Source organism: Gopherus flavomarginatus, chromosome 19 (assembly GCF_025201925.1).
Source record: "Gopherus flavomarginatus isolate rGopFla2 chromosome 19, rGopFla2.mat.asm, whole genome shotgun sequence".
Classification (NCBI taxonomy): domain Eukaryota; kingdom Metazoa; phylum Chordata; order Testudines; family Testudinidae; genus Gopherus; species Gopherus flavomarginatus.
In genome coordinates this window covers 24,109,475-24,120,144 of record NC_066635.1, presented here as the reverse complement: position 1 = coordinate 24,120,144, position 10,670 = coordinate 24,109,475, and the positions used below count along the sequence as shown (strand labels likewise).

Below are 10,670 nucleotides of genomic sequence, written 5' to 3'. Positions count from 1 at the left end.
CAAGGACTCAGCGAAGAGCTGTTCACAAACAGTGCTTTCCACACCACAGAAGCGACTTCAAAAGCTCCAGGGAAGTGATCTGCAGCACTCTGTGTAACTGAAGCAAGAGGGGTTAGAGCAGCATCCTGCCTCCACCCTTCCCAGCTCTCCTTTCCCTGATGAAATCACAGCTGGCTGTTAATGGAGGCAGGGTGTGGGGAGCCAACACAAACTAATGCTGCTTGGAGAAATGACAGGAGGGCCTGGGCTAGAAAGTACAAAGAATAATACAGCAGGTTGCAGCAGCCTGCACTTCTGCCACCCTAGAACTCCAGCCCCACAGCCAGCATTGGGGCATGGCTTAGTGAATTGAGTGGCTGGTGAAAGTTAGGGATCTACAGCCCTGCAGGCAGAAGGTTTCCGTTCATTTCTATAAGAACAGGACAGGGAACAGCAGGGCAATTCCTCTTCCATGCCCTGCCACCATCCCATAGGCCTCTGCCCTTTGCTGGAGGAAGCATTAGTGGGGTAGGAGGGTTGGTCAGTGTCCATGGCTCACTCACCTCTGGGCCTCTGCAGGGATTGCCCCTGAGAAGTCAATTAGAACTGGTGGAGGTGGATTGATTCTGTGGACACCCATGCATTAGGAACTGCTCTGAGCCAAGAAATCACCACCCAAAGGGAATGCTTTTCCGTTTCTACTGCTCCAGGCGGCATCTGAACCAGCAACTCAGGAGTTGTTTATCCAAACTCACCTCAAAAGGCGATTTACAGCAATAGAGCTGGACTGTTTGAATTAAGAATGTGCCTGTCCCTTTGAAGCACGCTTCCCTGGGGTACCTGAGTCCCCCACCTCCTGCCTGAAAGGGTAGATGATGCTGTGGGGAGTTACAGGGTCATGGTCAAAGCAGTTCTTTTATTTTCATACATCTCTGCTATTCCCTGGGTCCTTCCCCTCTACTCATGCACAGGCAGAGGCCAGAGGGAACCTGCCTGAAAAAGCAGAAACCAAGCCCCACACAAGCCTGCAGCAACTCGAGTGTCCATCACACAGAGAAAGTGGAAAGGCTAGTGCAGGACACACAGAATTCTTCCCCTGCACACCAGGGCCTTTGGCGATGGCAAGACTTCAGCACAAACCCACACTCTGGCTCACCCATAGCTCCAGCAGGACAAGCCCACCCACCAGTTCACCAGAAGCATGAATTCTTCCGAGACAAGGGAATGAACTGGAGGTGGGGAAGGAATTTTCCCCCAGGTCAGACTGACAGCGGTTTTCACCTTCCTCTGCAGCATGAGGTGTGGATCACCTGCTGGGATCATCTAGGCATAGTTCGGCTAGCCAATGGCTTGCCATTGCGGGGGCTCAGGCATTGGTGGCAGCTTGAGCTCTCCCTGAGCAACATGACAGCTTTAGTCTGTGCAGGACAGCCCCTCCCCAACTGGTGCTGAACGGCCCCTGACCTGTACAGGCTGGAATGCCTTGAGGAAGACATGGTCACACTTTGGAATCCCAGAAGCTGTTGGGAGTCTCCCCTTTTAAGCCTTCAGAAACAAGCAGCCCCTGACACTCTCCGTCCCTGTGTTCAGACACAGGAGCCTTAGCCACACGTGCACGAGACAGTTACACTCTCCCCTGCCTGGGATTATCAACAGAACATTTTCATTTCATTTTGGATGAGCAGGCAGAACCAACAACTGCTATTTACTGGTTTTAACTCAACTAACTATCATTCTCTTCATCTCGTGCCCTGTCTCTTGCCAACAGCAGCTGGCCACACCTCTGCTGGTGCTCGGATGACATGACACAAGTGGTCTGGGGCTTTTTTATTTCATAAGTACTATTAGTTTGCTTGCTGGCCTACTTTTTAATCTGTGCCACTCATCAGTGGATGCATTGTTACACTTGCCTACCCCCTGGGAGTTGCTGCTGATTTCTATGCCCTGGAGTAATTCTGTCAGTAAGCAAATAGGAATGGGAGCAAGATAAAGCATCACCCACTCTTTGACAATTGAATTCTTTTATGAGCCCAGTTCTAGTCAGCAGCTCTCTTCCCTCGGGCACATCTGTGCATGAATGTCAGCAATATGGAGTTTACAGGGGCAGCAGGATGTCAATGCGGTAGACACTCAGGGCACTTACAATGGGAACAGACTCAGTACAAGATGATAAACACAAGTCATTAGAAGTCCCTCCTTCCTGCGTTTCCTGTGGAGGGAGAGTTTCTCTTAGCCCCTCTGCAGGGAGAAAACCAACTGCAGTAGAACCCTGCAAGAGACAAAGCCCTAAATAATACAGAGAATTATACACACAAGGAATAACCAGGAGACCCAGGGCTCTGCTCCTTGGCCTGTGCCAACCAGTGCAGGAATAGTCTCTCTCCAGAAGTGTTTAGAGACGGACTGGTTCCTTCAGGAGATAAACACTGTGTGGTAGAGGTATTGAGGAGCCCCAGCACAGTCCATCATAGCTCAGCATGATAGGAGTCAGTCTTCAACAGCTCACTGGGTTTCATGAAGATCCCCTCCATCACCTTCCAGTTGTTGTTCTGGTTGGAGTAGGACATGCCATGGACTTCCTTTTGGCCATGGATAGGTCGCCCATACTGCTCCCCGGTCACAGACAGGAGCATGTCAGTAGATGAGTGCCTGAACCGTACCTCGCCATCCCGCACCCAGTAGGTCCCACTGCACAGAACAGTCCAGTCATCCAGGTAGTCTCCCTCGCCATCCTCCCCAAACGCACTGACTTCCTGCAAGAACAGCAGAAGGAAACACGATTTCAGTGTGCCTCTGAAAACTTCCCTGCGAGACAGAGTGAGCCACCCAGAGAAGAGCTAGAACATGGAATGATTATATTCTTGGTACAGGTTATATATTAGCTTGAAGAAGAAACCTCCAATCTTGAGCACTGAGCAGGGATTTGGGCCTTTGGATCAGAATTAAGGAGCATACCTCCATGTCCCCCTCCTCCTGAGGAATCACATCGTGTCAGATTTGCAGGACCGACACAGAGAACAGCATTCCCACTGGAAAAGGGGGCAGGGGCCTGCAAGGACTTGCCTTTTCACAGCAGTGACTTATAGACAAATCTCTCCCTGCTGCAGTCATACACACAACGCCTTTCTCCTCCCTCAGGCACACAGGGCAGGGTAGCCCCTGTCACTGTCTCAGGCAAGCACCAGCCCAGCTCTCAAGCAGACAGGTCAAGATTTGTCCTGTCCAACCCCCTCAACTAAATACTGTCCACTCAGTGAGCAGAGAAGGGTGCCAAGGGTGATGCTATACCACAGACCTCCCCGCAGAGACCCTCATCAGGCAATGCCAGAGAAATAAGTGGGAGCCATGCCTGCAGAGGTCTCCATGCAACTCTAACTCCAGGGATTACCTGGTTCCCTGAGAGAGGCGACGTGAAGTGATGGCTGTGCAGGTTTCGCCCTGTGTTGATGTGGGTCAGCCGGATGGACTGCCCACATTGTACAGGAGTCCCCCTCTCACAGACCATGGATGTCTTTCCTCGAACTCTCCAGTAACTGTTACTGTCATCCACAGCAGAGACGCCTGTCACTGACTGCTGCCCACTACCTGTGTAACCAGAAAAGAAGTCAGAGAGTGTGCAACCTGCCCACAAGTCTTAAGTACTGCAGAAAGCAAGAAACACTTGGGAAGGCTGTGGACAGACTTCACCAAAAGCAGGAATTTGCTCATCTGGCAGTTTTAGTTCAACAAAATATTTTGACACTCTGGGTCTCTTATAGAGTTTCCAACATAAAATGCAATCGGCAGCATGCTGTAGAGCAGCACACAAACCAGGAACAGGACTACGTTCCTTCCAAAGGTTTTAAGAGCCGCACAAACTGCCCAAGTGCAGCCAGAGTATAAGGGGGGCAGGGACCCTAGGCTCCGCCAGAGAAGGAGGCAACATACCCAGCCTTCAAAAGAACTTTGAGGGTAACAAGACTCCCCAGAAACCTGCAACAGATGCAGATGTTGTCATTGGGTGGATGGGGGAGAACAGGTTCTGTACCAAAACTATAGATTTCTGGGATGTGAGACCAGGCAGGGGACTCGGTTCCAGACCAAGCTCGGAACAATATGTAGCAATGGGGAAGGGATGGGAACAGAACAGGAGAGAAAGTGATTCAGTCCATGGAGACAGGTCCCAGTCCAGCATGAATGGTCCAGGAGAAAGGTTTCAGAGAAGGACCTTGGAAGGGATGGGGTGGCGCAGCTGGGCTGCAGACCTGGAGATGGGATACAGGAAAGAGTCCTGTACAAAGAGGGTAACTATGGGGTATAACAGGTATCAGAGAAAGGCGATGGGACCGGGGAGGTGCGAGGGGTCCCAGCTGCGGGAGCCAGGCAAGGCAAGGGGACCGGGGGGAGAGGATCACGGGCGAGGCCCAGGCCAGGGGACCGGGGATCGCGGGCGGGGGCCAGGCCAGGGGACCGGGGGGGAGGGGATCGCGGGCGGGGGCCAGGCCAGGGGACCCTGGGGGAGGGGATCGCGGGCGGGGGCCAGGCCAGGGGACCCTGGGGGAGGGGATCGCGGGCGGGGGCCAGGCCAGGGGACCCTGGGGGAGGGGATCGCGGGCGGGGGCCAGGCCAGGGGACCGGGGGGAGGGGATCGCGGGCGGGGGCCAGGCCAGGCCAGGGGACCGGGGGGAGGGGATCGCGGGCGGGGGCCAGGCCAGGGGACCGGGGGGAGGGGATTGGTCGGGAGCCAGGCCCGCGCCGTTACCGGATCCGTAGCGCACGTCGTGTGAGTGGAGCCGGACGTTGTGGCGGACGTTGAGCAGCTTCACTACGGAGCCGCAGGTGACCGGGCCGGGCTCGGAGCCCGCCGCCGCGCCCAGGCCCACCACCAGTACCAGGAGCCGGGGCCCCACCACCCGCCAGCGCCGCATCCTCTCTACCGGAACCGGAACCCCACCCAACCGGAACCATAGAGCAGCGCCCTCGGAACCTGTCGTTCCCCTGCACTCTCTGCACCTAGAGAGGCAGGAAATGCGCCCGTGAGCCGGAAGCGGAAACTTTCCGAGTGACGGTCTGAGCGCCCGGAGGTCGCGGCTCTTCTGCTCCCAGCTATCTCCGCCGCAGCGGAGGCCTCCATTTTCCCTTCGGCCCTGAGCGGGGGCGGCGAGAGTCTCGGAGCCCAGCGGGTGAGTCCGGGCGCGGCCCTCCCGGGGCCGGGAGTGGGGGCGCGGGCCGGGGTCTCTGGCCCGCGGGGCGGGCCCCTATCGCCCGCGGGCGTCTCTCCGCGCCCGGGCAGCGGTGGGGAGGGTCCTCCTGGGCCGCCGCCCCTCAGCCCCCCCCCCCCTGCCCCATCCCTCCCTATCGCCCCCCGCGGGTCCTCCTCCGCCAGCGCCAGCCGCGCTCCGGGTCCCGTTCCCACAGCCAGCTCGCGTGGCCGAGCGCCCACGGGCGGGTCACCCGGCCTCGGGCCGTGCCCGGTGCGCCTTGTGCCGGGGCAGGCCGCCGAGGTGGCCCTGCAGCAGCTCCTCGCCCGGGGGGGAGCCGCCGGGTGTATTGGGGGGGTTGGTTGTTAGGGGAAATGAGAAGGCCCCGGAGCTGCAATGGTGACTCGCCTTTCCCTGGGCTAGAGGCCTACGTGCTTTACAGCCTGCTGCACATGGAGCTGAGAGAACCTGTTTTCCAAGCACTGGGCAGCAAAATCTGAGTCATAGCTGTAAGCAGGCAATGAGGGCTTCTGCATCAGCTTCATGCGACCTCTCTGTCCGCCTTTCATTCCCAAGGATCCCAGGGCACTTCAGCACTGCGCAGTAGGGTACCAACATTGCTGTGGATGGGTGTCACCAGGCCCAAAAGAGAACGGGGCCAAACCTCTCCCCTTACAAAAAGGGCCTTGTGGTCTTTAACATTAGCAGAGAGGATCTGTCTTTTACGGCAGTGGTTCTCGACCAGGGATACGCAGAAGTCTTCCAGGGGCTACATCCAGTCATCTAGATATTTGCCGAGTTTTACAACAGGCTACATAAAAAGCACTAGCGAAGGCAGTACAAACTAAAATGTCATACAGACAACAACTTGTTTATACTGCTCTATATGCTATACACTGAAATGTAACTACAGTAGCTATAGTCCTGTTGATTGATTTTATAACAATATGATAATGAGAAAGTCAGCCATTTTTCAGTAATCGTGTGGCTGTGACATTTTGTGTTTTTTGTCTGATTTTGTAAGCAAGTAGTTTTTAAGTGAGGTGAAACTTGGGGATACACAAGACAAATCAGACTTCTGAAAGGGATACAGTAGTCTGGAAAGGTTGAGAGCCACTGTTTTTCGGCATTACCCTAAGGGACCCACAGAGTAACCCTGTGTTACTGACCTTGTCTTTGGAAGGATACAGAGTTGATTTGCCCTTGTTCTGATTTGAACCTTTGGTTCCAGAGAGACTAGGTGTTTTAAAACGGGCTGCTTAAACCTTTGCACTATTCCATGCAGGAGCTTCATGCAACCTCTCTGGACATCTTTCATCCCAAAGGATCGCATGGCACTCCAGCACTGCGCAGTAGGGTAGCACCATTGGTGTGGATGGATCCCCAAATAATACCCTGAGTTGCTAAGCACTACTGAGTGTCTCCTTGCTGTTCTGTTGCTTGGATATTTGTAGTTACAAATAGCTAGTTTTCAAAAGACATTAAAAATTCCACCAATTATAACAGATAACTAAGATTTGGCTATCCTCAGAACCCACAGTGGTGCAATTAGTGACTTGGAAGGACCCAGTGATAATACAGGTACTACTGGCAGCCAGATGTTTGATAGCTTGTTTTTGGAAAAGGACCAATCCCCCAACATTAGTGTCTTAGAGAAACAAGGAATACAGTATTGCAATGGGGAAATGACAGCCTTGTATTAGGATCAAGCAGATTTTACAGTGTATAGCTACTGTTTATGGAGTCTGAACAACATAAATATCCAGATAACGCTATGAGTTTGGTCAAACAAATGAGTCTTTTGAAGGTAATCAATACCAGAGAATAGGCAGAAGTGGAGGAGAGCCAGGGGACCCATACGAGGGACACCTGCAGCAGCTGGGTGTGCTATATATGATTCATAGAAAGAAAAATAACAGAAAAAAGGGACATTTCTGGACCACCTCACACTGGAAGTCAGAATCACTGTTCATATTTGTAAAAGCAGCAAAGAATCCTGTGGCACCTTATAGACTAACAGACGTTTTGGAGCATGAGCTTTTGTGGGTGAATACCCACTTCGTCAGATGCATGTACTGGAAATTTCCGGGGGCAGGTGTATATATGCAGGCAAGCTAGAGATCATGAGGTTCGTTCAATCAGGGAGGATGAGGCCCTGTTCTAGCAGTTGAGGTGTGAACACCAAGGGAGTAGAAACTAGTTCTGTAATTGGCAAGCCATTCACAGTCTTTGTTCAATCCTGAGCTGATGGTGTCAAATTTGCAGATGAACTGAAGCTCAGCAGTTTCTCTTTGAAGTCTGGTCCTGAAGTTTTTTTGCTACAGGATGGTCACCTTAAGGTCTGCTATAGTGAGGCCAGGGAGGTTGAAGTGCTCTCCTACAGGTTTTTGTATATTGCCATTCCTCATATCTGATTTGTGTCCGTTTATCCTTTTCTGTAGCGACTGTCCAGTTTGGTCGATGTACATAGCAGAGGGGCATTGCTGGCATATGATGGCGTATATTACATTGGTGGACGTGCAGGTGAATGAACTGGTGATGGTATGGCTGATCTGGTTAGGTCCTGTGATGGTGTCGCTGATGTAGATATGTGGGCAGAGTTGGCATCGAGGTTTGTTGCATGGATTGGTTCCTGAGCTAGAGTTATTATGGTGCGGTGTGCAGTTGCTGGTGAGAATATGTTTCAGGTTGGCAGGTTGCCTGTGGGCGAGGACTGACCTGCCACCCAAGGCATGTGAAAGTGTGGGATCATTGTCCAGGATGGGTTGTAGATCCCTGATGATGCGTTGGAGGGGTTTTAGCTGGGGACTGTATGTGATGGCCAGTGGAGTCCTGTTGGTTTCTTTCTTGGGTTTGTCTTGCAGTAGGAGGCTTCTGGGTACACATCTGGCTCTGTTGATACTGTTCATATCATATCCCTGATACTGTTCATATTTGGATAATATGTGCTGTGGACTATGGGCTAAACGTCTAAAATGGTATTCGTGATGTTGCTGGGTACATGTCTGAGGCCCCCCGCCCCCTTGAGTCTTTGCATTTAAATAAAGTGGAATTAGAATGGGAGCTGGGAGTTTATCATACTTCTGTGACAATATGAATTTACTAGGTCAGTGTTAATAGGGATCTGTATAATTTAAATAATTATATCTTTTCAGTTCAGGTATGTAGATGACAAAATAGCTATTTTAAACTACTGACTGACTCTCTGAAAATCATAAGCTGCTTTAGGAGAAGTGCCTTTTATTTTTTAACCTGATGAGGTGATTTGAAGCAGGGGACACCTAGATGGAGTCTGGCCTGGCAATTGCCTGTAGTGGGTTATAGGCAATTGTCAGTTAACTGTCAGGATGAAATTTCTGCTGTCGCTAGATTTTATTGGAATAATATTGTGGTGTTTGTTTCCAGAGGCTAGAGCCAGCCTGAGTGGCAGAGTGGTATTTATGATTTCACTCTTGGATTTCCTGGCATTGCAATGTATGGAGGGTGGGGTGGGGTGGCGGGAGGGTCATTTAGACTTTGTAAATTCTAAACTATTGCAAAATCTAAACTAGAAATTTGTACTGGTGCTTGGGTAGAGCCTGCAGGGCCCATAGTGGTAGGCACTATGCACACCCGCTGAGATGTGATCCTTGCACTGAGCTGCTTACAGTCACAATAGACTCAGGGTGGGATTAACAGATAGAGATCCACATTCCAATTTAAATAAATCTTGTTTGATTTTGAGCATCCCCCTGCAGTTAATTGCTCTTGAAGGGTATTTTTGTCCAAGGTGCTGGTCTGGATGCGTCATGGTGCTTCAGTGTGATGTCTTTCATAGGGTTTAAGGCCAGAAGTGACCATTGTGATCAGCTGCTAGTCCAGGATTTCTCAACCTTTCAAAGGGACCCCCTTTAGTGCCATCTTGTGGAGCTGCACAGACACACATGCCCTTAAACGATCTATGTAGGAGTTTGGGTGGGTTTTCTGGTAGCTGTTTAAATCCAGTGACTAGAGCATCTCTATTCCTTGTTTGTGAATCTGAGTGGTGAGTTATGCCCCACCATGTACTCTGGCATTATTTTTCTTTCCTGAAGCCTAGATTGGCTTTTTCTCTCTCCTCCAGCAATATTTATTCTGAAGCTGTTTCTGCAATGGAGTGGCTTCTGGCCAAGAGGAATGTCGTCTTTTTGGAGAAGGAGGCATCATCTTGGCTATGTAAATACCGAAGGTTATGTTGTCCATCCCCCCTTTATCTCCTGTTCCCCACGTCGCAGCCCCCATCCTCCAGGCAGATGTTCCCTGGGACTTCTTGCCACTGCTCCTTTGCTCACCCAGAACAAGGCACTGTGAAGTGAGAGAAAATGCCAGTGTGCTGATATCTGTGCCTGTAACATTCTGACTCTCTGCAGTGACTCACTAATCACAATATTGATATATTTTTGTCCTTGGATTAACTTCTGCAAAAACATTGGTGTACGGTATTTGTAGAGCTGTGTCTGCTCCAGCACTCATGTGCATGTGTGTTTTGTTAAGCAACTAGGAGACTGCTGGGTTGATTTCATTAGTGGCTGGTCTTGTACAGGTGTTTCAGCGCTGAAAGCAGCAATGCCAAAGCAACTCAGCCAGGCCGAATGCAGCTCCTGGCTTCCTTCGCCTAAACAGAGATGTAACCTACAGCTTGTGATAATCTGTCTTGAGCTGAGTGGCCTGATTGTAGTTAGCGAGACCTGTAATCTCTGCATTGAAGGCGAGGGTAGCTGCTATCTGCTTTGCTTTATTCCAGTTAAGGGCAACTTGTGGGTTCTAGAAAGTTGTCGGGGTGGCCTTGATCTGAGCAGAGTATGAATGCCCCTGGCCCAGCCTTGTATTGCTTAATGAGAGAAGGGCGGGTTCTGTGTGCGTGTCTCAAGGCAGGGAGCTGGCGTTTTCCATCACCAGCTATCTAACATCACTACTGCAAAGTGCCATTTCAAACCCTCAGTACGAAGTGCCGTAACTGATATTCACAAACTGCCTAGGCAACAGGGCTTTGGAACTGTGCTCCAGCTCCAGGCAAAAACCTGCAGCTCCACTGCTCCAGAGCTGCTCCGCACTCCAGCTCCGGGCTCCGCTCCAAAGCCCTGCTAGGCAGAGTGTTACAGTAACCAAATGCATTTGGTTAAATAAAAGACAGGAAGAATTAACCTATATTCAGTGTTAAGGAAGGTCGTCTTGACGTCTCACTATGGTATCACAGGCATAGAGGTAACTTCAGTCTCAAGACTTGTGCACTCAACAGATTACTGGCGCACCACAAACAGTGACTTTAAATGAATGATCAGGTTTAGTCACACACCTCCACAAACACTAGCCATGAATTTCTGTACTCGGTTATCTTGCTGCATTCCTATTACCTTTAGCCAGCTCACATACCTCTTTACCAAGTATACGATATCATCCTGGTCATTGGTTTCCGGTGCTGTGAGCGCTTTTTGTGGCAAGGGAGGCCTGCAGTAAAGATAATTATCCTCAGGAGTGTCTGCAGATGTAATT

The 10,670-nt window shown here is 51.2% G+C and overlaps 2 protein-coding genes across 7 annotated transcripts in view; one reads left to right on the top strand and one right to left on the bottom strand.

The window, feature by feature from the left end:
* Positions 1-2,155: 2,155 nt before the first annotated feature.
* On the bottom strand, positions 2,156-4,922 carry SDF2 (stromal cell derived factor 2). The gene is made up of 3 exons (XM_050929087.1): positions 4,721-4,922; positions 3,368-3,564; positions 2,156-2,732 (listed from the first exon to the last, which is right to left on the bottom strand). The coding sequence occupies exons 1-3, from the start codon at positions 4,884-4,886 to the stop codon at positions 2,445-2,447; spliced, it is 651 nt and encodes a 216-aa protein (XP_050785044.1). The 5' UTR covers positions 4,887-4,922; the 3' UTR covers positions 2,156-2,444.
* Positions 4,923-5,024: 102 nt separating this feature from the next.
* SUPT6H (SPT6 homolog, histone chaperone and transcription elongation factor) overlaps positions 5,025-10,670 on the top strand; it is a 40,666-nt gene continuing 35,020 nt past the window's right edge. For 3 of the 6 annotated variants that reach the window (XR_007770362.1, XM_050929059.1, XM_050929054.1), the window contains exon 1: positions 5,025-5,141. The gene's annotated coding sequence lies outside the window, so the exon portion shown is untranslated. Of the gene's footprint in view, positions 5,142-6,720; positions 6,741-9,261; positions 9,354-10,670 lie in introns of those variants that run through there. The other 3 variants (XM_050929056.1, XM_050929055.1, XM_050929058.1) reach the window with 3 other exon arrangements.

Excerpts from the sequence above, each read along its gene's own strand:
- SDF2 (XM_050929087.1), bottom strand. The coding sequence starts at position 4,886 with ATGCGGCGCTGGCGGGTGGTGGGGCCCCGGCTCCTGGTACTGGTGGTG. Across the intron at positions 3,565-4,720 it reads CGACGTGCGCTACGGATCCG|GTAGTGGGCAGCAGTCAGTG; the intron begins GTAACGGCGCGG and ends CTGGTTACACAG. Across the intron at positions 2,733-3,367 it reads CGCCTCTCTCAGGGAACCAG|GAAGTCAGTGCGTTTGGGGA; the intron begins GTAATCCCTGGA and ends CTGTTCTTGCAG.